This window comes from Brassica napus, chromosome C2 (genome assembly GCF_020379485.1).
Source record: "Brassica napus cultivar Da-Ae chromosome C2, Da-Ae, whole genome shotgun sequence".
NCBI classification, from domain to species: Eukaryota; Viridiplantae; Streptophyta; class Magnoliopsida; order Brassicales; family Brassicaceae; genus Brassica; species Brassica napus.
In genome coordinates, this window is record NC_063445.1 from 18,806,387 (window position 1) to 18,833,593 (window position 27,207).

At 32.9% G+C, this 27,207-nt stretch overlaps 2 protein-coding genes and 2 long non-coding RNA genes across 8 annotated transcripts; all 4 read left to right on the forward strand.

Moving 5' to 3' along the window:
* The first annotated feature begins 2,235 nt into the window (after positions 1-2,235).
* On the forward strand, positions 2,236-6,982 carry LOC106357599. Its single transcript, XM_013797278.3, has 15 exons — positions 2,236-2,606; positions 2,724-2,817; positions 2,892-2,976; positions 3,053-3,119; positions 3,252-3,309; positions 3,466-3,535; positions 4,574-4,619; positions 4,704-4,908; positions 5,306-5,511; positions 5,616-5,726; positions 5,813-5,887; positions 5,957-6,017; positions 6,099-6,170; positions 6,271-6,350; positions 6,713-6,982. The coding sequence occupies exons 1-15, from the start codon at positions 2,470-2,472 to the stop codon at positions 6,789-6,791; spliced, it is 1,446 nt and encodes a 481-aa protein (XP_013652732.1). The 5' UTR covers positions 2,236-2,469; the 3' UTR covers positions 6,792-6,982.
* A 3,424-nt stretch (positions 6,983-10,406) lies between these two features.
* Positions 10,407-15,743, forward strand: LOC111202573. The gene is made up of 5 exons (XR_007319959.1): positions 10,407-11,086; positions 11,236-11,323; positions 11,698-15,297; positions 15,379-15,544; positions 15,632-15,743. It is a non-coding gene; the product is annotated as an uncharacterized LOC111202573 (long non-coding RNA).
* Positions 15,744-20,536: 4,793 nt separating this feature from the next.
* LOC106357598 lies at positions 20,537-22,280 on the forward strand. 4 transcript variants are annotated; one of them, XR_007319916.1, is made up of 6 exons: positions 20,552-20,838; positions 20,957-21,048; positions 21,183-21,221; positions 21,326-21,381; positions 21,467-21,654; positions 21,915-22,280. It is a non-coding gene; the product is annotated as an uncharacterized LOC106357598 (long non-coding RNA). The 4 variants fall into 4 exon arrangements; XR_001272312.3 differs by having other exon boundaries at positions 20,537-20,838; positions 20,921-21,048; positions 21,183-21,381; XR_007319915.1 differs by having other exon boundaries at positions 20,544-20,838; positions 21,183-21,367.
* A 1,821-nt stretch (positions 22,281-24,101) lies between these two features.
* BNAC02G18630D lies at positions 24,102-26,947 on the forward strand. 2 transcript variants are annotated; one of them, XM_048748543.1, is made up of 12 exons: positions 24,102-24,403; positions 24,521-24,614; positions 24,689-24,773; positions 24,851-24,920; positions 25,006-25,063; positions 25,162-25,231; positions 25,345-25,381; positions 25,466-25,670; positions 25,748-25,953; positions 26,039-26,104; positions 26,184-26,321; positions 26,678-26,947. In XM_048748543.1, exons 1-12 carry the CDS (start codon positions 24,267-24,269, stop codon positions 26,754-26,756), a joined length of 1,245 nt encoding a protein of 414 aa, XP_048604500.1. In that variant the 5' UTR covers positions 24,102-24,266; the 3' UTR covers positions 26,757-26,947. The 2 variants fall into 2 exon arrangements, with proteins under 2 accessions (XP_048604500.1, XP_013652731.1); XM_013797277.3 differs by having other exon boundaries at positions 24,103-24,403; positions 26,030-26,104.
* The last annotated feature ends 260 nt before the right edge of the window (positions 26,948-27,207 follow it).

Below are 27,207 nucleotides of genomic sequence, written 5' to 3' on the forward strand. Positions count from 1 at the left end.
CAATTTCTTAAAAACAAATGTGCATGCTTAGTGAATACACAAATTCTACTATGCTTCATCACATAAACCTTTTCCAGTGACTACATACTCTGTGTCAATTAATCATTGGAACCTTGAGAAAACCAGTGAAAACATCGCTAATTTGAACCCATTTTCTATCTTTTCGCTTTCAACTCCTCAATGAAGAGACGAGAAAGGAGCAATTTTTTAATAATGTTTCAGCATCTAAACTGACACAGAACAACAACGGAGAAGATTCTTGTCTGGCGTATCAAAACTCGTAACAAAATTGCTTTTTCACGAAGTTCAAATGTTTCTAGGATCCATTAAGAGCGGAATGGTGATAAAATCTGAGAATGAAGTAAACTGATAGACTTATCAATTTTTTTTCTATAATATTTTATTTTTCATAATTTTGAAATTTCTCTAAATAACACCTATAAAAATAGTGATGGGACGGACCCGAATATCCAAAAAATTTAGGGTATCCGGATTTCGGATCCAGATCCGCCAGATCCATGAGTCTAGTATCCGTATCCGGATTTGTGGCTTGATATCTGTGTCTAAATTAGGCCTGGGCGTTCGGGTACCCGTTGGCATTCGGGTCGGGTTTTTCGGGTTTTCGGGTTTTCGGATTTTCGGGTTTACGCTTCTAGGTCCCATACTAAAATTTTATTGGTATCGGTCGGGTTCGGATAATAATACTTCGGGTTCGGTTCAAAATTGTATTGCATCATAAAACCCATAAAGTAATCATATATAGTACGGATTCAGGTTATATCGGTTCGGTTCGGATATAACCAAAGTAAAAAACAATTTTTTTGAAGTAAAACATAAAGAAAAACATCTAAATTAAATAAAAATTAATCTATCACATATAAAATTGATAGAATAACAATAAAATGTTAAATCAAACATGAAAACAAACATCATTTGTAAACAATATGTATTGCCTTATAGAGAGTAGACTTTTTACTTCAATGAGCAAATTATAAAATATTTATTTATAACTAATTGTGTACTTAAAGCATTTATTAGAATTTTAATATTTATTATTATATATAATATTACCACAAATATTAAATTTAATAATTGGAGTACTTATATATATTTCAAAATATTTATATTGACTATTAATTTCGGATTTTTTGGGTTACCCGTTCGGGTTCGGTTAATAACACTTCGGGTTCGGATATTTTTTGTACCACCCTACAAAACTCGTTCGGGTATTTTTACGTTTCGGGTCGGATAACGGGTCGGGTTTTTGGGTTCGGGTTCGGTTCGGATTTTGGGTTCCGAATTTTATGCCCATGCCTAGTCTGAATATCAGTCTACATATTATAATATATGTGTGGGTGTTTGGATCTGGATCCGTAAAAGTAAATAATTTTTTTAAAAAAAATACTAGAATACTATAAATAATACAAAAATAAAATAAAAAATATATAATATTATTAAAATTAAAGTATAATTAATATTATAAAATTACGTTTATGTATACATATTAATATATTTAAATAATTATTAATAAAAGTTCAATATATTTAAAAAAATCTGGATTTGGATATACGAGCTTAAAAATTAAGATATATATATTTGGATCTTGTTTTAATAGATCTGAAATTTTACTATCTTAATCTGGGCACCACAAATATCCTATTTTTGTAGATGATTTCAGATTAGATAAAGATCCCGGATAATAATTTCACCCCTACATAGATGTGTGTATTTCATATGAACTATTTTCAACTAAAAATGAAAGTAAAATATCTGAAAATCCTTTTACAAGTTTCCTCTTTCAAAATACTATTTACCTTTGAAAAACTCAGGATTTGATGAAGCTTTTATAAATTGACAATTGAATAACAATACATTTCTAGTGATTTTTATTGATTTTACATAAACTTTGCATTTAATAACACATGATTTGAAAAAGTTTCTAAATCATTAGGTGAATAACATTAAATTTTGGTCCATTGATATTGACCTTACGGTAAAGTGGTGCCAGCTGGAGCTTCTGTTCTGGGTTCGATTCCTCTTGGCCATCTAGTCGTGCCATATTGATGAATTAGCTGCGTATCCGGATGCAAGAAGTCGTTGATTAGTCTTTGAATATATAAAGTTTTTGGGATCTCCATAGATAAAAAAAAAAAAAAAAAAGATTTAAGTTCGATACACCCCTCTTAGTGGGTTTCTTCCAACTAAAGACTCAAACATTCTTTCTTTTCTCATTCTCTGACTAAACGTTACGAGTAAAATATCATTAACATAAAGTAAAGTAAAATGGTATTATTGGCTTTGCTTTACTTTTGGCGTGGAAAGCTTTCGTAATTTGTACAGTCTGCTCTCCTTTGTGTTGCTTTTCGAAAATTTCCACGAAAAATCTCAACTTTCCCACAACCAGATCTTGAATTTGAACTATGTAAAGAAACGTCTCTCTGACTGATTCAGAGACTTCAGAGTTTCGTGATGTTGGTGCAGAGGAGAGTAATGAGATGGAAAATAATTTGGAAGTCGTTTCAAGCGGTCTCCGCCAATGGTTTCATCTTCTCTTTCACGCTTCTTCTTGCTCTCAAGCTTGATCATCTCCTTTCTCACTCATGGTGGTCAGTTCTTATGTTTTGATGACTTGACTTCTGTTGACTAAGTCTTTAGTGAATCTTCTTTAGTCATCCTTAAGGATCAAGACTTGTTGGACTCTCCTTTGATTCTGTTTTTTGCAGGTTTGTATTTACACCCTTGTGGTGGCTGTGTCATGCTATCATTTCGCGTGGTAGATGCTCGTTGCCTTCTCCACCGATGCCTCATGATGAGAATGTATGATTATTACCCTTTTAATCTTAGTTTGGCAGGGCTGCTTGTAACCTGTTTAAGTTCTGGTCTTGTTGCAGTGGACTCCTTTTCAATATGTCATGGCAACGCCACTGCTTGTTGCTTTTGAGATCCTTCTCTTTCTACATCTTGAAGATAAATATGGTATTTTTTCCCACCATTTTACTAATACTCTTTAATCAAAGGGTGTATAAGAATGGTTTGTTTCCCTCTGTTGCAGATGACTTAAAGTTTGTCTTCTTACCCTTGCTTGCATTCGAGGTAGCTATCTTGGTATATAACGTCAGGTAAATCATCAAAGTTTTAAGGTTTTGGATTGTTCATCCTTCTTCCTATTCTAGATTGTTTTCATTTTGACCATTGTTGGCTTTGTTTATTTTTTTCCCTTAGTGATGTCTGACACGCAACGTTTCCTGCAGAAAGTGCTTGACATGCATGCCTAGATATGAAGAAACTATGAGTGAGGAACCACTTCTCGTAAGTTGGTTATTCTCTTTGAGCAATTTAGAACTCGTCTTCCGAAAAAAAAAGACACAAATATGATCACTTAATCGGATTATGTCTACAAAATTTGGTTTCATTAGTTCTTTAACCTAGTTAATTTGCTTCCTACATTGTTTATTTCTTTTGTAGTACACATGGGTTTCCATATGGATGGTTTCCTTAATTGCAACCATAACGTTCACTCTTCTTAAATCACGAGGTATGTTGCACATTTAATAGAGAAATTCTTGGGTTAGATTCACCAACCAATAGTGTTTGAGTATTTGATATTTAATATTTTTTTAAAAAGAAAATAAAATTGAATATCCAAATTAGATTATATTTTTAAAATAAAATAATAAAAATACATAAAATAGTTACAAAAAAGAAATTAATTAATATTGTTAAGTCTTCAGTAAAATACTAAACCCTATACCCTAAATCTTACACCCTAAACCCTAAACGTTAAACCTTAAACTTTGGATAAACTCTAAACCGTTGGAAAATCTTAAACCCTAAATCATACATTAAAAACTAAATTTTAATAACACTAAACCCTAAATCCTAATCACTAAACCCTAAACCCTTGGGTAAACTCTGAACCCTTGGATAAATCATAAACTTTAGGGTTTAATTTTAAATATTTTTTATTTAGAGTTTATTATTTATCCAAGAGTTCAAGGTTTATCCAAGGGTTTAGGGTTTAGGGTTTAGTGATTAGAGTTTAGGGTTTAGTGTTATTAAGATTTAGTTTTTAATGTATGATTTAGGGTTTAAAATTTTTCAATGGTTTACGGTTTATCCAAGATTTAAGGTTTATAATTTAGGGTTTGAAGTTTAGAATTTAGGGTATAGGATTTAGTATTTTGCTAACGGTTTAACAATATTTATTTATTTATTTATTGTAACTATTTTTATGTATTTTTATTGTTTTATTTTTAAAATATAATCTTATTTGGAAATTCAATTTTGTTTTTTTTTTTAAAAGATATCAAATACCAAATACTCAAACACTATTGGTTGGTGAATCTAGAGGTTCACCCTGGGGGATTAACCCAAGAATTTCTCCATTTAATATTGTTTAGTCCTTGTGATATCTAGCTAGTGACTGCAATGTCTATAATTTTATAGAACCAACTGCTTACTCGTTATTTTGCAAAAACAGATTGTTTAGTTGTCATCTTTCTATCTTGATATTACTGCCTAGTCTTAGTCTTTTTTTTTGGTCTAAATCTATTATATCTCGAGCGTTGTATAGGTGATGTAGCTGCGTGGGAATGGTGGAACTTATCTATAATCTTTGGGTAAACTAAATTTTTCTTCTTGAAGTCTTTCTAAACTATCCTCTTTTAGAAGTATGAACAATCTTCTTTCTTCTCAATCTACAGCATATCAGAGTGCTTTGGCTTTCTTGTCACAAAGTGGAGGAATCAGTCAATCCATAGGTCTTCACATATACCTAGCTCATCGTCAGTGGGAGTAAGATATCGGAATGAGGACAGCAACAGAGAATGCGACATCCTTGATATTGGTGGATATGTAATGAAAATTCCATTCATTACCTTTCAAATCATCCTTTTCTTGAGCTTAGAGGTACACATTTACAGTGAACTAAAGCGAACTAGTTTCGAAGAAATCAAAGAAATTTAAGCGCAAAATGAATACACGTTTAGTGTTTTGTATATTTATTATGTGAATAAATAAATTCTCAAATTTTAGACTCGTATTTTATTACCTTCAAACCCGATTTTCTTTTTCCTTTAGAAAAACATCCTTATATTAGAATAAATAAATTCCCTGCCGGGGACCTTCGATGGACTATGTCCCCGCATCCCCAGATGGACTATGTCCAGCTTAGTCTCGCACCCTTAAATGGATTACGTCCGGCCCAACGAATGTTGGCTTTTTTAGTGGTTCACAATTAACAGTAGTTTTTAAACATAATCTTTTTGCACGGGTTTGAGCTAATTCTCTTTTATCAAATTGCCAGGGAACATCTGCTTCTCCCAAGAACATTCCGATTGTAGTTCTGTTTGTACCTCTTTTTCTGCTACAAGGAGCTAGGGTGCTTTTTATTACATATATTTCGCTGGCGAAATCTATCTTGTGGATTTATAGTGTTGGTGGTCCTTATGGAAGGTCTTTTGCCAGATCATCGTCTAGTGTATTCCTGAGATTTTTTCAACATGGTAGAAGGTACAAAGCTACAACAAACTGAGCAATGAGAAGCTCTGGTGACAAAAAGAAAGACTAATCATTCTCAGATGGTTAATAACAGATTACTTGGCTACATGATATAGGTTTGTGGAGAAATCTGTATTGTGGATTTATAGTGTTGGTGTTTCTTGTGGAAGATATTTTGCGGCATCAACAGCTCGTATATTCCGGGGTTTCTTTCAACATGGTGTAAGGTACATATAACCTACAGCAAACTGAGCAATGGTTATCTCTGGTGACAACAAGAAAGACTAATCCTTCTTATATGAGTAAATAACAGATTACTTGGCTGCTGGTCTGTCGATGAAGGAAGTCAGGAGGAACAAGCTAGGCTCTACACTGGAGAAGCTACTGGGTAAAGCTCTCATCTTTTGGTAACATAACAAATGGATCTTTTCACTTATACACTATGTTACGTTATCAGATACAACACATTCTCACCAGAAGTTGTGAAGAAAATGCCAAAGTCTGATCTTGTTGAAGAGGTAAAATTGCACATTCTAAGTCATTTCATTTTAAATATTATGAAACCAAGCAATATTTGGAACCTCTTAAACTCTCACCAGGTACGTAGACTACAAGCTGCATTGAGTGAGCAAACAGATATCAGCAAGCAGGAGTACGAAAAGCTTCAAGACGTAATACACCCTCCCATTTTCCTCGAGTTTAATTTGTCTGTTTAATAACCACTATGGAAGCAGCGTTTGCTTACTAATACTAAAAAATATCGATTTTCAGGAGAAGATTCTTTGCAAAGTTTGCATTGTAGAGCCGATCGACGTGGTTCTACTCCCATGTAAACATCGCGCCCTCTGCAGGTAAACCAACATTCCTTTCGTTTTCTCTTAGAAAATATCTTAATTATCATGTTTCAATAAGTATTATTGCTATTGCCATTCAAAAAAAGTTGTTTATCAAAACCATCACTTGTTCAAACATAACTTTGTGGTTTTACAACGAATTAACATGCATTGTGCGGTTCTTGGTGACAACGAATTAACATGACTAGTTTAATGCATCCATTAGTCTTAAATTATATTTTTACTAATTATAAAAGTGTAGAGATAAAAACAAGTGTGGTTGTGATTTGCTAGATTTGATCTTTTATTTTGTCTTTTAGACTATTTGTGTTTTCTTGAAATACAATCTTGTAAAATGTTCATGTCATTTGTGTTTTCAGCACATGCTACAAAAAATGCGAGATCTGTCCGATTTGTCGTTCTTTGATTGAGGAAGGTATGCATGTATACGATGCGTAGATTTCAGACGAGTAGGTATGCATGTATTTTTTGGTGTATGTTATGACTTGCAACGGAGAATCCGATTACTTTTGTAGATAAATATTGTAATCCATCGTCAACCTAATTTTGTTTATATTGTAATACAAGCACGTGCACGTTTAAGGCCAAAATGATCGGAGGTAAATGTAAGCGGTTTCACACTTTCTGTATCTTCTTACCCCAAATGTTTACAAAGACATGGTTATCCAATTTTTTTTGTTGAAAACTTATATAAACCAAAAAAAACATGTCAAGGTAAGAGTTTACACACTTTTAAAGCATGTTTATTGCTAGCTCTTAAGTAGGATTCTTGGGTAAATTTAGATTAAAATTAAATGAAAAACAGCAATTAAGATAAAAGGCGCCCGTTTTTTTACCGCCACAGTGTCCGAAGTTCATAGGAGAGAGGAGAGGTGGTGCTCTCGGTTTCGTCTCTTCTCTTCTTTTCCTTCAAACTTCTCTCTTCTCCGAAGCGACCGAATGGTGATTTCACTTCTTCACGGTGGCTCTCCTCAACGAAACGGCGTCTCTCTCGGTGGATCTTGTTCTCTTTTCCCTGCTTCTACAGTTAAGACTTAGCTACGGCCGTTGCTTGTCTGCAGCTTAGATCGTCGGCAAACCGCTCTTATTCACTGATGCAAATGCCCTACTTCTATGATTGATGGCAAAACTCAAATGGGTAGGTGAATTTTTGTACTTCTCTCTCTGAATCATATTCGCAAACAGTTGGTATGCGTCTTATAAGTCTCCTTCTTCCGTTGCAGTCTCTGTTTTTTTTTTTTTTCGAGCTATTGGGTATACAGAAAAAGAAACGGAGATGATTTTGGCAAAGAACGCAGATGTAAAGTCGACGCCTTTGATAATATCAGTGCTCGTGTTGCTTCTCTCCAGTCTCTGAAACTCGATGTCTTCGCGCTTCAGGGTCTCAAACCAGCAGCTGATCTCCGTTGTCACGTTCTGTTGGAAGCTCGAGGTGTCTACAACCGGTGATGTCAAACCGGAGAATCTGCTTTTAGACCAGAAGGGGTAATCTCAAAGTCTCGGACTTTGACTCAGTTCTGTCTCTGATCAGATTTACAGAGGTGAGTTTAGATGTCCGAGATGGTTCACACTGGAGCTAATGAGGCTGTTGTTTGGTCTTCTCGAGACTGAATCATGAGAAACGATTTACTTTCCCTGAGGTTATGGAGAACTCTTGGTTCAAGAAGGAAGGTTGTGGGGTTGCTTAGACCCGTTTGTTTGAATGCTTTGATATCATATCTTTTCTCAAGTTTGTTTGATGATGATTGGGAAGGCACTAGGTTTGTCTCAGGAGCTTCAGTTTCGAAGATCATATTGAAGTTGGAAGAGATTGCTAAAGTTGTGATCTTTACGGTGAGGAAGAAGGATTGTTGGGTGCGTCTTGAAGGTTCAAGACAAGGAGACAAGGAGTGAAAGGTGCTTTGACTATTGCAGAAGAGATGTTTGAGTTGACACCGTCATTGGTTGTTGTTGAGGTGAAGAAGAAAGGAAAAGATATAACATAGTACGAAGAGTTTTGTAACAATGAATTGTAACCCATGTTGCAGAATCTGACAGCTGATGATGTGAAAGAGCCTGTGGCGGTTTCAGCGGTTGATGTAATCGTGAGTTCTCTAGATATGTTGGAGAGATAGTTAGAGAAGTGGGATATGGTGTTATGTTTGTACTAACTTTTTAGCAGTTTTGTTTCTTGTGTGGGTGGGAGAATTGTAAACAGTTTCGTATCAGATCTTTACTACGAATAAAAACAATGAAACCAAAATAAAGAAACTTGTTATCTTCTTTCTAACGGTAGGAGGAGAGAGAGGAAGAAATACATTTTTCACTATCATAGCATTTTTCACTATCATAGCATTTATCTAACGCTATTATATAATACGAAATATTTCAAATCATCTACGATACCAGTTTAGTAAAATGAGATATAATAATGTGCTATCAATGTGAACTTTTTTGTAGTGAAAAGAAAATGGCGTTCCTTTATCAGTTCCTCTCCTCGATCAAGAAAGACGGCGAGATCTCTCTCGTGGTGGCTTTCGGAGAGGAAGGAAAATGGTGACTGTTGATGCTCAGACAAATTTCCCGACAAATTTTCAACAGATTTCCCGACAAATATCGTCAATATGATAGTTCGCATTCGTGATAGACAAGTGCATTAATAACTGAAAGCTGATTTGGTTAAACATATGTGGTCTAAATTTGGACGTGATCAAAACAACAACTGAGTTTCGATGTCTCTTTGAAATTATTATAGTTTATTTTAATAATCTTTATTTTTATGTTTTTATGTTTTTTTTTAAATCTATGTTTAAAATGTTATGTTTGACTTTGTTTTATTTAATAAATAAATTTAATATTTGTTTAAAATTTTATGTTAAAAAAAAATTAATATTTTTTTATTGTTAAGAACTTTTATTAAGAAACTACCATTAAACCATTATAATTAAGTGTCTCTTAGCAAAATTTCTTATCTCACATTTAAAAGTTAAAAATTTACTAAGAACCTTTAGGTGGATTTTACCAACAAACATGTTCTTAGTAACAAAAACCCAAGATCATCATATAATTTGCAATGATATACAAGCTATCAATGGCTAAGAGGAGAATGAACTTGGTTTCGTGTGTGTTCATAATCTAATTGGTTTTGATATTATTCTGTTTACTCACTGAGTCACTGCTACCTCTTGGCGTTTGTGATTATTAAGGAAGAAAAACGATGGTATTAGGGGATGTCTCGTGTTGCCGACAACAATAGTGTTTTCTTTTTCACCGAATGTTACGACCTATCTTTGATTACTTATCAAAAAGAATATATATATGTTACTACCCTTTTTATTAGACAACTTAAAGTTTTGATGTATGTTATACATGAGATTATATAATTTCACTTACAGTTAAAGAACTATATAATCTTAATGAAAATAAAATAAAATAAAATTTATTATTTATTGATCATGATATTAATATATTATATTACATATATTTAGTATATTATCTATCTATCTTATATATATATATAATTATTATATATATCTATCTATCTAATTATATATAGGGTAAATCTCTAAAATAGCATCTTTCTAAGTTTATATCACAAAAATAGCACTCAAAAACTAAAATGACCAAAATAGCACATTTCTAAGTTTATCCTTTGAAAATTTTAATTTTTTTATTTTTCAAAATTTGAAATCTTATCCCCAAAACCTCATTTCTCAACTCTAAACCCTAAACCCTAAACTCTAAACCCTAAACTCTAAACTCTAAACCCTAAACCCTAAACCATAAACCCTAAACCCTAAACTCTAAACCCTAAACTCTAAACCCTAAACCCTAAACCCTAAACCCTAAAATCTAAACCCTAAACTCTAAATCCTAAACCCTAAACCCTTAAATCCTAAACCCCACCCTTTGACTCTAAACCCTAAGTTTGTGACTTTTGATAAAACATTAAATGCTATTTTTGTGACTTTTGATCTTGAGTGCTAGTTTGGAACATAAACTTGATTTAGTGATATTTTTGTCTTTTTCTCTTATATATATATCTATCTATCTTCTATATATACATATCAGAAAGAACAGTGTCTTATTTTACACTAACACTTATGTGATTTGTGATGTAATCAAAACTCGAAACAAAATTGCATTTTGTGAAAAAATTGCATTTTCACGGACTTGAAATGTTTCAAAGATCGATTGGGGGCGGAATGAAGTAAACTGATATAGTTCTGCAAGTTTTTTTCTATAACGTTTTCTCCTTTATAATTTTGATTTTTTTCCAAATAACCTTTGTAGAGGTGTGTAGTATGAAGTTATGAACTATTTTCGACTAAAAATGAAAGCATGAAAATCCTTTTACAATTTTTTTTCCTTCAAATATTTGTTCATCTTTGAATACCACCGGCTTTGCTTCTCTCCCAGGGTGTCCAGCTCAGATGCCACGTCACAAATTCGATTCGCGAACGTTTGACACGTGTCACACTTTAATGAAACGCATAGTTTCATAATTCGTCTTCCTCTAGGCCTCCGTTTGGACTTCGTAATACGCTTTGAATTTAAGGCCCAAAGACCATTGAATTTGGTAGGAACCCTAATCCGGGTTGGAGCGCATCTTCATGTTCTTCGCTTCTCTCATCGGCGGAAGGGACGATTCGGATTTCTGTAACGCTATGTGTTGTGATTTTCCGTCTTAAATCCTCTTAATTCGCCAGCCCACTCCAAGACCTTTCGATTGCGTTGTTCGTCGGCGAAATCGTGTATAAATATCTCTCTTATGCTAATCGCGATATCCACATCTCTCTTCTACACATCTCATTCATATTCATATCTATATGCTCATCTATGTTAATGGATAGCTCGCGTGTTTTTTTTGATCTGAAATCTGGGCGGTGCTCATCCGTTGTAGAGGCCAGACTGCTTCGATTCTGGGAGGTTAGGAATGTTAAGCGTGGTGGGAGCTTAAGTGGATGGATTTGCTCATGGTGGATGTTAACGTGAGTGGTTTTTTCTGTTCTCTTTTTGTACCAATCGTTCTGGTTTCATATCAACAGTCGTACCATTATTATTCTTCTGTGAGCTCTAGGCTGTTTATGTGGTTGATATTGTTCCGGTAAACCTGATCGTGTCCTACTTTTCAAATTTCCTTAGTTTTTTTTTTTGTTGTTAGAAAAAAATAAAATCTTGCTGGTCTGATCTATTATTCTCTGCTGACTGTAACGTGATTGTTAATTTATAAATAGATTTTGGTTTAGTATTGATCTGGTTGTTTGGTAAAGATTTTGGTTTCCTGTTATGTAGAGTCGGTACTGATAATCTGTTGAAATTTACACCGTTGATTCGCACTGATAGATTCCTAACTATGTTTCAGGCAACCATGATGCAAGTGACGATCAGTTCAAGCCTTCTCCCACAATACCGGGAGAGACTCATTGCCGGAACAATGTTTTCCATGTCCGGTTTTGATGTCTCTAGATGTGCACAGAGCTTCCGGCTCACGAGTCTTCTCTGTTGATCAGGTTCAAAGAGAACACCATTTTCGAGGAGATAACTGATCCATATCCCCCTTGCCCGAGGAAGCATTTCGGTTTCGTAACCATTCTGAGATGATTGGTTTAGCCAATACAAACATTCAATTGCCAGGTATATTGCTCCCAATTGACACGTACCTCTTATATTGTTGAACTTCTGTGTGTAAAGAGTATGGTCTGTTTATATTTGTAAGAAAGTGATATATATCTCATACTTTATGTAGACGTCATAGGTGAAATACTTGGTGTGAAAAGCATCAGTTTAGTCTAAAGACATACAGCCATTGAGTTATTGACCTTTCTTACACTTACTGAAAACATGGTTTACAAATTATACTCTGTTTATAGACGCTATCCTCTGTTTTGCAATTTACATTTCGTAGACCAACGACTCTGTCGTCTAATAAAGTAAACCAACTCCCGGTTTGTCCATCATAAAGACACAAACCCAAAGTCTACTAAACGTTTACATACACATAGCCCAAATCACATATTGTACGTGCTTCAAATACTTTAATATATCGGTGGAATTAACCATACTACCTTATTGATACAACAATAAAAATATATATGTTTTAAATGAAATTTTATTCAACAATAAAATAGTTTTAGTTAAAATGAATAAGTTGTTTTTTAATATCGCATAAATTATTAGTTTAAAAGAAAATATGGAAAAACAAATTAATACATGAAACAAAAATATAACTAAGAGAAAGTAACTTTGCTCTACTAACTCTAATTCTAAATTTAAAAACCTATGTGACTTACTGCTGTATTTAAACAAAAAAAAACATCAAAAGAAAGTAAATAATTTTATTTATAAAATTTTATTACAATTAGACAAATTTATAATTTGTAAAATGAAGAATAAAGTACATAGATAAAATTGTTGTAAAACAATTATGAACCTTATTTTCATTTTAAATTAAAATTAAAATAAAATTTAACATATTAATAAATTACGATGCCTATGTATTTATTCATCAACTCCTCTGGATCAGTTTCATATTTTCCCCCCATAACTGGTACGTTACATAACAAATAAAAATAATAGTAATATTAATAAAGAACACAAAGTAACTAATTACTACATCCATAATATTGCTAGGTGGAAAAAAAAAAACCCGCTACTTCTGACAGAAAATTATATATATATATATATATATATATATACAATTAATTTATACAATATAGTTTCAGAATCTCATATATGTATTCCAAAAAAAACATATCAAAGAGCAATATCAACTATCCCTAATATCAAGCATTCAAACGATAAATATGCAAACAGAATCTACGCAATTAATGCTGATTGCAACGTACCATGCAACTCAAAAACTCATTGCGGTATAAAGTTATACCTAATACCTACTGCACACGTATATCACACGATCAACCACTAAAAAAACAACCAAAAGAAACACAAAGAAATGAATCCCTCTCCCAATCTCCCAGCCGCCTAATCTCATCAGGATTCAAACGACGTCAGAGGTAAAACCAAAGCGAGAACAGCTCAGATGAAGACACATCTGACATATCACCAGCATCCTATTTCAAAAAACCTTAACCTAGAATATAATACTTTGCATCCGAACCACAGAGGATGGCGATTGAACACAAATACTTAATGGAGCTGTGCTTGGAACACCATAACCCTGAAGCACACTATATTGAAGGTATAAATCAATATTTCTTCCATACCAACCCAAGCAAAGCACTAGATTACCTACGACAGTCAGTTCAAGGAAAACATGATAAGGAATGGAAACTTGAATCAGGGGAAAAAGATTTTAGACACCCTAAAATGGGAACAAACGTTAACTACATCCAACAGCCGCTGGAGAAAGATCAAAAAAATACTCAGTGATTACAAAATTACTCTGGAGGACATGTATCTAATCAACATGGACAGACTCAAACCCCCAAGAAGCTGCGATCTCCACAAAAAAAAACATCTGTGCAAGAAATGTACTACTTTTTAAGAGTTCAGATGTTTGTGGATTATATTGCTTATAGATAGCAAATTATATTATTATATTCTTTTCTTTTCTTTTCGAGACATGAGCCAGTTATTATTTGTGTTCAGAGTTCAATAATTCCAAATTTTGTGTATCTACCAAATACTTATCAAATAAAAACAAATCTCGAAAAATATATCAAATTCGAATATATATGCCTTCCTCAAACAAATGTAAAAATATGAAACAGCCAATGTTTATTATACATATACTTTATATGTTGAAATTCTTTTATAATCCACATCCCGCCGCCTAGTCTTTATATATATAATAGAGTTTCCTCTCTCCTAGGCGTGCCACGTAGGCGGACACGTCAGAAAGTCGAAAGCTCTAGGCGTGACACGTGTCTCATCTCCTTAAACTTTGCGTTTCATTAAGTCAAATATTTCATTTGTTTGGGCTTATTCCGTTTGTGCTTTCGGGCTCTGTGGAGTCTAACCCTAATTTTGTTTTCACGAAACATGAAACTTTACGGTTTGTCTCTCCCCTTTCGGCCACTTCTGATTTCTGACCACGATCGTAACGATCGATCGACTCTCCCCTTCCTCTGTCACCTTCAATGGTGTTTCAAGAGATTGTTTGTCTCAGATCTCTGTCCCCTTCAATGGTGTTTCAAGAGATTGTTTGTCTCAGATCAATCTGCAGCCGCGTCTCTTTGTCTTTCTACCTACTGATTATTAAGTGATGTTGTCCCAATCCTTGGAATAAGCGGAAACCATATCAGATGACTGAGCAGGTAGGTGAGAATCGAAACAAACTTTTTGTTTTTCTATTATCTTTCGTGTTGTACACTTCTGCTTTGCTGGTCTGGATTTGATACTTGGGTATTAACCACCCATGTTTTATAGGTCGCTCTTTTTGGATATGATTACACCAAAGATGTGGGGGCTGGTCAGACAAACTTCTGTTTATCATTGATTCTATTGAAGGTTACTGTCATCTTCTCAATATCATGTATATGTAGTTTCTCATTCTGTTGAACCATGGCAGCTTGAAGATTATCAACCACCATGCCATCTTCAAATGGAGTTACAAAACAGAGACATATACTCAGGTATTGATTGCTTAAACCTCTTCCTTCTTTTTCATTAATTTCTATTGGCTAATGATTTTATATTTGTGAGAAGTTATATTCTATTGGAACACTTGGTGTTGCAACTGCGTTAAGAGCTTTGTCTTGCTCCGCGCAACTATCTGTGCAGTAATGTCCGACTAGGTAGCATGTTCTATTACAGTGCCTCGAGGTTTTCACCAATCAGAAGAGACCATTCCACATCTTGGAACACTTCATAAGGATATGTTCCTATATCAACTTCTCTCAACCAAGGGAACAAGGAATCCTCGAGTTCCATTGCAGATAAAGCGATTATCTGACCCAAGAAAACAGTTCTATGCTGTTCAGGACTTACCTTTGAAAAGAAGGTAAAGAAATATACATACCCTTTTATTTATCAAAACCTATCCACGTTACAACATAAACCGCATGGATGGCTTTGCTTGCAGAATCTGATTTTGGAATTTGCTGAAGTTTCTGGAGTTACAATCTCGAGAAAATGGGAGCCAAGAGTTACGCATGTAATTGCATCAACCAACGAAAATGGAGCCTGCAAAAGGACACTCAAATTCATGATGGGGATCCTGGAGGGGAAATGGATTCTGAGCATTGATTGTAAGTATTATCAGCAATGTAACATGTATGTTTCCATTTGATCAAATCCACAATTTGTCAAAAATGTTTGTATATATTATCTTGCAGGGATCAAGGCCTGTATGAAAGACAGAGAATATGTAAGCGAGGAGCTATATGAGATTTCCATTGATGTACATGGAACACGACAAGCACTACAAGAAAACAGCGGTATTCTGACGGACATTCCGACGGAAAATGAAATCCTCGGAATTTCCCGAGGAATTTCCGAGGAAATTCCGAGGAAACCCAAAATTTGGGTTTCCTCGGAATTTCCTCGGAATATACCGACGGAATTCCGAGGAAACATCAATCCGTCGGAATATTCCGAGGAAATTCCGAGGAAAAATGTGTTCCTCGGAAAAAACCGACGGAATTCCGAGGAAACATCAATCCGTCGGAATATTCCGAGGAAATTCCGAGGAAATATTATAGGGATTTTACAAAATTCCGAGGAAATTCCGACGAACTAGTGATCGATCGATGTTTTTTTGGACATATACCCATCGATCGATCACATTGTTACGCTTTGGTCCATCTTAGTGATCGATCGATGCGTTTTTGGACATAAATCCATCGATCGATCCGTTTATAAAAAAACATTCGAGATTTTGAAACCCCAAACACTAGTTCCTCGGAATTTCCTCGGAATATTCCGAGGAAATTCCGAGGAACACTTGATATCCTCAATCGATCGATGGGATAATCTCATCGATCGATCACATTCTTACGGCCCGGTGCATCTACGTGATCGATCGATGCGTTTTTGAATATATATACATCGATCGATGCGTTTATAAAAAAAAATTGACGTTTTGAAACCCCAAACACTAGTTCCTCGGAATTTCGTCGGAATATTCCGAGAAAATTCCGAGGAAGAAGAGGGTTTCCTCGGAATTCCCTCGGAATATTCCGAGGAAATTCCGAGGAAATAGGGTTTTTAAACCGAAAACAACGTTTTGCGGTTTGAATAACACCTATATAACCCTTATTAAGGGTCTTACGTTCATTATGAAGTCAAAAAATTGTTCCCTACCCTATAATAAACACTTTTCCGATTGTATGAACGAAATCCCCACAACATAAGAGAAACACTTATACACTTTAATGAACGGTAAAGGGAATACTTACAATTCATTTTGAAATTTTTTATTTCATGGTTTATGCTCATCTATACAAAGAATCCTCAATGGTATGCATTACAATTGTATAAGAAATGAAATACGGCAAAAAAAATTGATGTTTTGAAACCCCAAACACTAGTTCCTCGGTATTTCCTCGGAATATTCCGAGGAAATTCCGAGGAACACTTGATATCCTCAATCGATCGATGGGATAATCTCATCGATCGATCACATTCTTACGGCCCGGTGCATCTACGTGATCGATCGATGCGTTTTTGAATATATATACATCGATCGATGCGTTTATAAAAAAAAAATTGATGTTTTGAAACCCCAAACACTAGTTCCTCGGTATTTCCTCGGAATATTCCGAGGAAATTCCGAGGAACAATATAAATTAATAGAAATACATGCACAGGATATTTTTTTCCTCGAATTAATGAAAATATTCCGAGGAAATTCCGACGGATATTTAAGTGGCCGTCGGAATTTCCTCGGAATATTTTCATTTAACCGGGCAAACAAGCCGCCAAATATTTCGCGAAAATTGAAATTGAAATACTGAGGGAATTCCGACGGAAAATATCCGTCGGACCCAAGGTTTTATAAACTTGAAACGCATCTTCTTCCCCATTTCTCTCTTCTTCCCCATTTCTCTCTTCTTCCTCTCCGGCGATCTCTCTCTCCTTCCGGCGTTCTCCACCTTCTCTTGCGATGATCTCTCCGGCGAATCCTTTCCATTCCCTTGCAAATCATGTAAGGACCCTATCCCACTCTCTTAGGTCCTATTTGTTAGGTTTTTAAGTAGATTTGATGATTTTAGAAGGTTTTTGATAGATTTTTGTTAGGGTGATTGGTTAGGATTGTGATTTGTTGTGTAATAGGTTTAGAATTGTGATTTGGTTGTGTTGAATTGATTTAGAACTTTTTTTATAAATTGTTCATTATTTTTGTATTTACAAAACGTTTTTTCTATATAAATTCGATTTTACAAAACGTTTTTTGTATATAAATTCGATTTTTGGATTTATAAAAGATGATTTCATATTTATTAAAATATTTATATTTATTAAAACTAATTTTGTATTTATAAAACATTTTTTGATTTATAAACACTATTTTTTTATTTTTGTATTTATAAAAACTATTTTTAAATATACAAACCGTTCTTTGTATATAAATTCGATTTTTGGATTTATAAAAGATGATTTCATATTTTAAAATTAATTTTGTATTTATAAAATATTTTTTTTGATTTAAAAACACTATTTTATTGTTTTTTGTATTTATAAAAACTATTTTGTATTTATAAAAAGATGATTTCATATCTATAAAAATATTTATATTTATAAAACTAATTTTGTATTTATAAAACATTTTTTGATTTATAAACACTCTTTTATTATTTTTTGTATTTATAAAAACTATTTTGTATTTATAAAAAGATGATTTCATATTTATTAAAACTAATTTTGTATTTATAAAACATTTTTTTATTTATAAAAACTATTTTATTATTTTTTGTATTTTAAATATGTTTTCTATTTCAGTTTTAATTTTATATTTTCGAATTTCAATTTAAAAAAATAAATTTATAATTTTTTTTTTTAATTTTGGAAATATTCCGAGGAAGTTTATCCCTCGGAATATTCCGACGACATCTTCCTCGGAATATTCCGAGGAATTTCCGACGAACTTGTGGTCCTCGGAAATTCCGAGGAAATAGGGTTTCCTCGGAATTCCGTCGGAAATTTCCGAGGGATTTCCGAGGAAATATGAATTTCCGAGGAGTTATTTCCGAGGATTTTTTTCGTCGGTATGTCGTCGGAATAGCGTTATTCCGACGACATACCGACGATTTTTTCCCTCAGTATGCCGTTGTTTTCTTGTAGTGAAGGACCTTTTACTGGAAGACAAAGAGCTTTGAACAAGGTTTGATTCGTCTATCTCTGTGATTCTCTCTATATTACAACATACTTAACAAACTATCGTCTAAAATGGTTTCATTCTGCAGGAACCAAAACTTTTTAGTGGGCTGAAGTTTTACAATCGAGAGCTTGGATTGATCTCTCTGTTCCAAGAAGTTTCAAAACAAGGTTTGATCTGTTCCAAATACTGCATCAGAAGCAAGCTACAGCCGAGAAACCAAGTTCATAAGACCATATTATTAGAAAGTAATCATATTCTATGTAACAGTATTGGAAAAAGAGTAACTTACTTTGATCATTCCTGCAGCACCTCCCTCGCTGTGATTTGAAAAAGATAAAAGGGTTCGTGATTGATTTGAAATTGGAGATAAAGACGAAATTGGATTAATATTTATCCCAAAATGAAACTCTCTTCGTTTTTTCTCTTTACTGTAATAAATTACTCACATTGATTTTTTCCCATATAAGCCATAACATTTTCATATTTTTATTTATATCTACATATTAAATATTTGAAATAAATCTATATAAATAAATTCTACTAATATATTTATAATTTAAACATTTAAAATCATATTATATTTAAAAATAACTTTAAATTCGGTGACAAATGTTATCCTCTTCCTGATGTATACCATATCATTATAAGATTCAATTTACATATATATATATATATATATATATATATATATATATATATATATATATATATTTGAAAAATAACCAAAATGTTTTTCAATGTTTAATAATTTAATATATGTGAATAAATTGAAAAATACAAATACTCATTTTCATTTTACAATAGATCATATATTAAAAATAATTATTAAATAATATAGTAAATAAATTTACTTATACTAATATATTTACTTTCTAACATTTTAAGTTTACAAATTTCTTATTTAAAAGAATAAATCTGATTAAATAAATATATATCTGATCCAAAATTATAATAAAAATATTTTAGCATGTTATATATAAATAATTTATTGTAAATGAAATCAGAATATATAACAAAAAAATATTATTTGATATATATAATAAGTTAATTATATATATAATAAAGTGTAAGAAGTATACTATACCAAGTACCATTTATTTTTAAAACTCTAATCATGAGTTACTGAGATTATGTGATTTTTTTTTTATTTTCAAGCATCCTAATAATATATACATAAGACTCAAACAAACATGTATAGTTTTAAATAGCAATGATCTCCTTTAATTTTTTATGTAATCTAAACTTCGCACTACTTATTAATTATTACTTATAACTTCATTAAACTCACCAAGCAATTTAAAAAAAACTTAATTTTAACTATTACAATAGTTAAATTAAAAAACTATTAAAAATAAAATTAATAATTTCTTTAAAACTTAATTTTTAATAATTTTAACTTTTTCGCTTTTTAAAGTAAATAGTCAAATAAATAGATAATAATAAATAATGATTACTATATATTATAAAACTAAACACTTATATAATAATAAATAGTGAGTACTATATATTATTACTATATATTATCAAACTAAACACTTAAAAATAAAATAAATATTAAAAATATAATGCTATTTATCAAAGAACGTTGAAGGTTACTGTTGTGTTGTTATAATTCAAAACAAAATATTTATTATTTTGATCTCATAATTTTTTCATAATTTGTTTATTTATAATAATTTTATCTATAATAATTTTTAGATACTTCATAAATTAATATAAAACAACTTTTATTATAACTTCCCGCCCGTAGGACGGGCTGGCCCTAGTTTATATATAAAGTACTGTTTAATCACTCCTTAACACACCACCTAGGATTCCACGTCGTTAAGTCATCTCCTGGCGTTGCAACACGTGTTCCTTGAAACCAAAACGTATCGTATCATTTATTTAGGTATCTGGTGGGCTTTAACCGTTGCGCAATCGAGGCTGGGGATGGGCTTTATCGTTACCTATGTATATGACGTGTTTACATGCCATTTTACCTTCTCCTTCTCACTTCCGTCTCTCCACGTCTGTTAACGTTTGGGTTTCTAGGGTTCAAACAACAATGGAGGTTTGGAAAGGTTGTCTGAGACGGTCTTTGTAAAGAGTCTGTGGGTCGAGCTTCGTTGGTGTCGTTTCGTATGAGATTCTTCTCCTCCAACCATTACGAGATGCATTGATCCATCACTCAATCAATGCATATTCCCTCTCTACAAGGCAGTGATCTCCAGCTATAAAAAGGTGAGCTTTCATCCCGTTACCATCATTTTCATATTGATTGTTCATATGCAATTAGTCTATGCGTTCATGTTGGCCATCCAAGCTCCTTTGCCGCTGAATCATCATCACCATCATACAGGATCTAACCATGTAACGCCTCTCACGGTCGTTTCTGTCAAGAACCTCTGCTAGAGATATTCAGTTCCTGTCGACAGAGAAATCGTGGAGAAGGTTGGTCAATTTGAGTCAATCCAACTGCTAAAAATAGTTATGTTAATTAATATGTTTATGCAACCAAGATCTTTATGCTTTTTGTTAGAACCATAAGAGTATTTATAAATCAGGCTACTATCTTTTGTTTGCAGATGGTATACAGACTTTAAACTATGATTTCAAGTGAGGAGGTTGGTCTTCTAAATATGCTTTTTGTTAGGTAGAATTCACTTACAGGCTATCATATATGGAGATGATGTTTGTTTTGTGTTTGAGTTTATATGTGTGTTTTCAGGCACTTTGAGTGTTTGAGAGTAGATGGACTGAGATAACAAAGGTGGGTTCATCCAGGTAGAATAACAGCTTTAATGGTGCTTGAAGTCATGATTGTAAGATTAGAGTGATTCACTAATGTTCTGTATTTGTGTATTTGTAGTAAGGATAATGATGTGAAGAACATGTTTAAGCCACGTTGTTGTAAGAAGAGAGCCAAGTATGAAACAATGGACAGCAAGAACAGCTCAAACAAGAAAATAATATTGTTCTTAGACGATTGTACTATTCCAGTAAAGACGAATATGAAAATTATATTGCCAAGAGAACAAGGAACTTGCTCCATATAAGGTATGCTTCTTTTCCCTTTGTTTGTTCCAAAGTTGTGATCAATTATTTATCTGGCTTGAAATCCATAGATTAAAACTTCTCTTCCAAAAAGGCTACCATAGATTACAGTGTTAGACTCCACAGTGAGTTATTTAGAAACACACAAGTTGAAAACTTTCCTCACATTCTTCGAAAAGGCTTTTATACTAAGAATCTGACGAAACAAAGTTAGAGACATCTGCTCTGCAAGTCATTTGCTAATTTGGTATTGATGTTTGCAGGGATTGGGCTGAGGATGAAGCGAGAAGAAAAAGAGAGCAGGATGTGTTAAAAAAAAAAAAAGAACAAGCAAGCAAGAAGTGTTGGACGAAGCTAGAGGACGCTGGGAAAAGTATGGCCTAGAAATAATTGTTGAAGGTGAACTACATGAACATACAACAACTGCGTCTATGTAGCTGAAAGTGGGAATGCAAAATCATGTCGAAGGCAGCATGAAAAGAGCTTAAAAAATATGGTTGCTAAGCTCAAAAAGATGGCGAAAAGATGTAGGAAATAAATCCACACAGAAGTTATCTACTCTATTAAAAAAACAGATACGTCTGTTCATATCATCATTGAAAGAATAAGTTTATGGATTAAGCAACAAATATTAAGACATGAAAAATGAAAACCAAGTCAGAAGCATGAGTTGAAGAAACAAACGAGCATGAGGATTAATGACATCATACATATCTCTATGATGAATGCTAAGGAGATGTTAAAAGATTTTAAAGCCATAGTAATGAAACCCAAGTCATAGTAGGTTTGCGTATTTGGCTGAGATTAATATTCGTCAGGCAAAGAAACAAAAAAAATTTCTTTGAATACCTTAATGAGTCGACATTTTTGTGTATATTATTTCTTATATATCATTATTGTTAACCTTTTGGACAACAAAGTACAACTAAGAAACTCCTGATTAGTATTTGAATACTTTCATAACACTCGCCACTACCATACATGCCTTCGTAGAATTCATCTCAAAGTTTATGAATAATTTAAGAAGCTTATTTTGTGACAAAAATAGAAAGTGATTAGAAAAAAAAGTACATCATCACCTTCGGAAAGCTATATAAGCTTAAAATTATAACTACCAAGGTTTTATACTCTTTAATCAGCCTTTTGTATATGTGATTAACTGATCATATATATCATTGGTTATGTAAACTGTCAAGAATCTCCGAGAGAAATTTTCAGTATCCGTGGATGGAGAAATCGTGGAAAATTTTGGTCAACTTGAGTCAATCTAACTGATACAAATATTTATATGCTTCAAAAAGTTCTTTATGAACTTAACTAAAAAAATATATTGGTTTAAATTCCATTAACGTAAAGATATATTATCTTTTGTAGCATTGAAATCTACATATTATGATTTTAAAGTAACTATTGGTTTGAATCTATTTTTACAGCTTTATATTATAGTAATAGACTATAAGGGATTATTAAATTCATAGTAATATAATTTTTAAAAATCATGCTTTAATGAATGAGTGTTACTTAATCTGAAAATGTAGTATGACCTTGGCTTCATATGGTTTATTTGATAAAAGTTTGGATGAAATGGTTTAATTGATAATTTTTTTAATAAAATTTGTATATACGTAAATAATCAATTCTAGATTGCTATGTTATATAACTAACTTTAGAAAACAAATTGTAAATTGATTCATTTTCACATTATCTAAATCAATAGGTTTAAAAATGTATAAAAAAGTACCAACACATTCAAAAACAAATATATAAGAATAAAAAATAATTCATAATTTATGTATTGAATTTCAATTGTAGTAACAAGTATTTTTATTTACTTACTTGTATAATAAAAATATAACAAACACTAAAAATGTAAAATAATTACATTAATGAAAAAAATAAAAACTTTTTATCAAATTTATCAAACCTATGATTTATAATAAGAACAACATAAACAATAGTAAAAATTAAAATTATTTTAGCTTAGAGTAAACTGCATATTTTTACACCTATACAAAAATACAATATATCTTTTAATTTATCTTTACTTGCTTAACAAAGATTAATATAGATAAAGATAAGTAAATAACATCAATTACAATAATTGATGTTAAAACAAATATTTTGTATCATTTATTAATAAGTGTTTCAAATTGATATCTTTTGTTTTTCTACTATTTATGTGATGTAATATGATATTTTTTGTAGTGTATCATACACATTTCTTGCAAATGCAAACTTAAAACACAAACCACAAAATCATACAAAAAATAATAAACTATATCACAAATAAAGTATATCCTACGGCTGACCCTAGTTTTTATATATTGATTGACGATTGAATAACGTTAAGAGTTAAAATATTATTGGGAAAGAAGGTTTTTCTTGGAAAGAAGCTTTTCCTGGGAAAGAAGTTTCTGACTAAGCGTTAAGACTTAAATATTATTAACATAAAAGTAAAATGGTACTATTGGGAAATTTGCTTTTGTACAATCTGCTCTCCTGAGTGTTGACTCTCGAAAATTTCCACTAAAAAATCTCAACTTTCCCACAACCAGATCTTGAATTCGAACTCTGTAAACAAACAAGTGTCTCTCTGACTGATTCACAGTTTCGTGATGTTGGTGCCGGGGAGAGTAATGAGATGGAAAAGAGTTTGGAAGTCGTTTCAAGCGGTCTCCGCCAATGGTTTCATCTTCTCCTTCACGCTTCTTATTGCTCTCAAGCTTGATCATCTCCTTTCTCACTCATGGTGGTCAGTTCTTATCTTTTGATGACTTGGCTTCTGTTGACTAAGTCTTTAGTGAATCTTCTTTAGTCATCCTTAAGGATCAAGACTTGTTGGACTCTCCTTTGATTCTGTTTTTTGCAGGTTTGTATTTACACCCTTGTGGTGGCTGTGTCATGCTATCATTTCGCGTGGTAGATGCTCGTTGCCTTCTCCACCGATGCCTCATGATGAGAATGTATGATTATTACCCTTTTAATCTTAGTTTGCCAGGGCTGCTTGTAACCTGTTTAAGTTCTGGTCTTGTTGCAGTGGACTCCTTTTCAATATGTCATGGCAACGCCACTGCTTGTTGCTTTTGAGATCCTTCTCTTTCTACATCTTGAAGATAAATATGGTATTTTTTTCCCACCATTTTACTAATACTCTTTAATCAAACGGTATATATGAATGGTTTGTTTCCCTCTCTTGCAGATGTTGACTTAACGTTTGTCTTCTTACCCTTGCTTTCTTTCGAGGTAGCCATTTTGGTTGTTAATCTCAGGTATTTCATCAAAGTTTTAAGGTTTTGGTTTTTGTCATCTAGACTTTTTCCCTTAGTGATGACTGACATGCAACTTCTCCTGCAGAAAGTGTTTGACACGCATGCCTAGAAATGAGGAAACTATGAGTGATGAACCACTTCTCGTAAGTTGGTTATTCTCTTTGAGTGTCCCAAAATTTGGTTTCATTTGTTCTTTAACCTTTGTTAATTTGCTTCTTACATTGTTTATTTACTTTTGTAGTACACATGGGTTTCCATATGGATGGTTTCCTTTATTGCTGCCATAACCTTCACTCTTGTTAAATCACGTGGTATGTTGCACATTTACTAATTGATGAAAGATTGTTTTTTGTTACCATCTTTCTATGTTAATATCACTGCCAAGTCTCAGTCTGTTTCTTTTGTTTCTGAATCTGTTATACAGCTGCGTTGGAATTGTGGGACTTATCTATAAACTTTGGGTAAACTAAATTTTTCTTCGTAAAGTCTTTCTTAAATATCCTCTTCCAGTAGTGTGAACAATATTTTTTCTTCTCAATCTACAGCATAGCAGAGTTATTTGGGTTTCTCTGCGCAAAGTGGAGGAAACGGTCAATCCATAGTGATTCACACATACCTAGCTCATCTTCAATGGGAGTAAGATATGGGGATGAGGACAGCAACATAGAATGCGGTCTCCTAGATATCGGTGGATATGTAATGAAAATCCCATTTATTACCCTTCAATTCATCCTTTTCTTGAGCTTAGAGGTACACATTTTACAGAAACAAGTCCATCATATCTTTTTGCACGTGTTTGAGCTAATTCTCTTTTATCTAATTGCTAGGGAACACCTGCTTCTCCCAAAAAAATTCCGGTTTTAGTTCTGTTTGTACCTCTTTTTCTGCTACAAGGAGCTGTGGTGCTTTCTGTTACATATATCTCGTTCTCGAAATCTGTCTTGTGGATTTATAATGTTGGTGGTCCTTATGGAAGATATTTGGCGAGATCATCGGCTCGTGTATTCCTGAGATTCTTTCAACATTGTAAAAGGTACAAACAAACTGAGTAATGGGAATCTCTGGTGACAACAAGAAGAACTAATCATTCTCATATGGTAAATTAACAGATTACTTGGCTGTTGGTCTATCAATGAAGGAAATAAGGAGGAACAAGTTAGGCTCCACAGTGGAGAAACTACCGGGTAAAGCTGAAATCGTTTGGTAACAAAACAAGATAGCTTTTTTCACTTATACACAATGTTTTGCTCCATATGTTTTCAGATACAACACATTCTCACCAAAAGATGCATTGAGTGAGCAAACAGATAGCAGCCAGCAGGAGAAGAATCTTTGCAAAGTTTGCTTTGAGAATCCGGTCAACATGGTTCTACTCCCATGTAAACATTACGTCCTCTGCAGGTAAACCAACATTCCTTTTGTTTGCTTCTTTCTTCTTTTTCTCTGCCCCCCTTAAACCGCATTGTTTGCTCTTAGTAAACATCTAAAATGACATGTTTCAATAAGTACTATTGCTATTGTCATTCCAAAAAGTTGTTTATCAAAACTAGCACTGGTTCAAACATGACTTTGTGTCAATACATTTTGTCTTTACAGCCAAATAACCTGCATTGTGACACAAACTAGCACATACCACCGATACTTTTAATGTATCCAGTAGTCTTAAATTGTATTTTGCTAATTAGAAGTGTAGACCATTTTGTGTTTTCTTGGAATACCATCTTGTACAATGTTCGTGTCGTTTTTGTGTGTTTCAGCACGTGCTGCAAGAAATGCAAGACATGTCCGATATGTCGTGAATTGATTAAGCTCCGTATGCCTGTATACGACGCGTAGAGATTTCAGACGCCCATGATGAAAATGTATAATACTTTCGTATGTCGTGTTTTGATTAAGCATCTTGTAATAATGATACTGATGCAGCGCATCTTTACACGATCTCGTCTTTACTGAATCAGCGCATCTAATGCATTCAGTGTAGTTGTATTTACTTGTTGGGCTTATGATTAGTGTTGGGCTTTATGATCTTTGTTAATAACTTTCATATCGTTAGATTAGGGTTTGTTAGTATTTCTTATCTATACTATTATTGCGAAGTAAATTTTCGGAATCGAGCTCTCACGTTAAAAGTTAGACTGATTAATGTTGTTGTTATCCTTAATAAAATTTTATATATAATAATTTAATTAAAAACGAATTTTATATTAAGAATATTAAATTTCTAAAAAGATAATTCTCATATATTTTGTTGTTATCTTGAAATAATTGTTACCCTTAATAAAATTTT

Coding starts and splice junctions, on each gene's coding strand:
- LOC106357599 (XM_013797278.3), top strand. CDS start 2,470: ATGTTGGTGCAGAGGAGAGTAATGAGATGGAAAATAATTTGGAAGTCG. Junction 2,977..3,052: donor ACATCTTGAAGATAAATATG/GTATTTTTTCCC, acceptor CCTCTGTTGCAG/ATGACTTAAAGTTTGTCTTC. Junction 3,120..3,251: donor ATCTTGGTATATAACGTCAG/GTAAATCATCAA, acceptor CGTTTCCTGCAG/AAAGTGCTTGACATGCATGC.
- BNAC02G18630D (XM_013797277.3), top strand. CDS start 24,267: ATGTTGGTGCCGGGGAGAGTAATGAGATGGAAAAGAGTTTGGAAGTCG. Junction 24,774..24,850: donor ACATCTTGAAGATAAATATG/GTATTTTTTTCC, acceptor CCTCTCTTGCAG/ATGTTGACTTAACGTTTGTC. Junction 26,105..26,183: donor CACAGTGGAGAAACTACCGG/GTAAAGCTGAAA, acceptor ATATGTTTTCAG/ATACAACACATTCTCACCAA.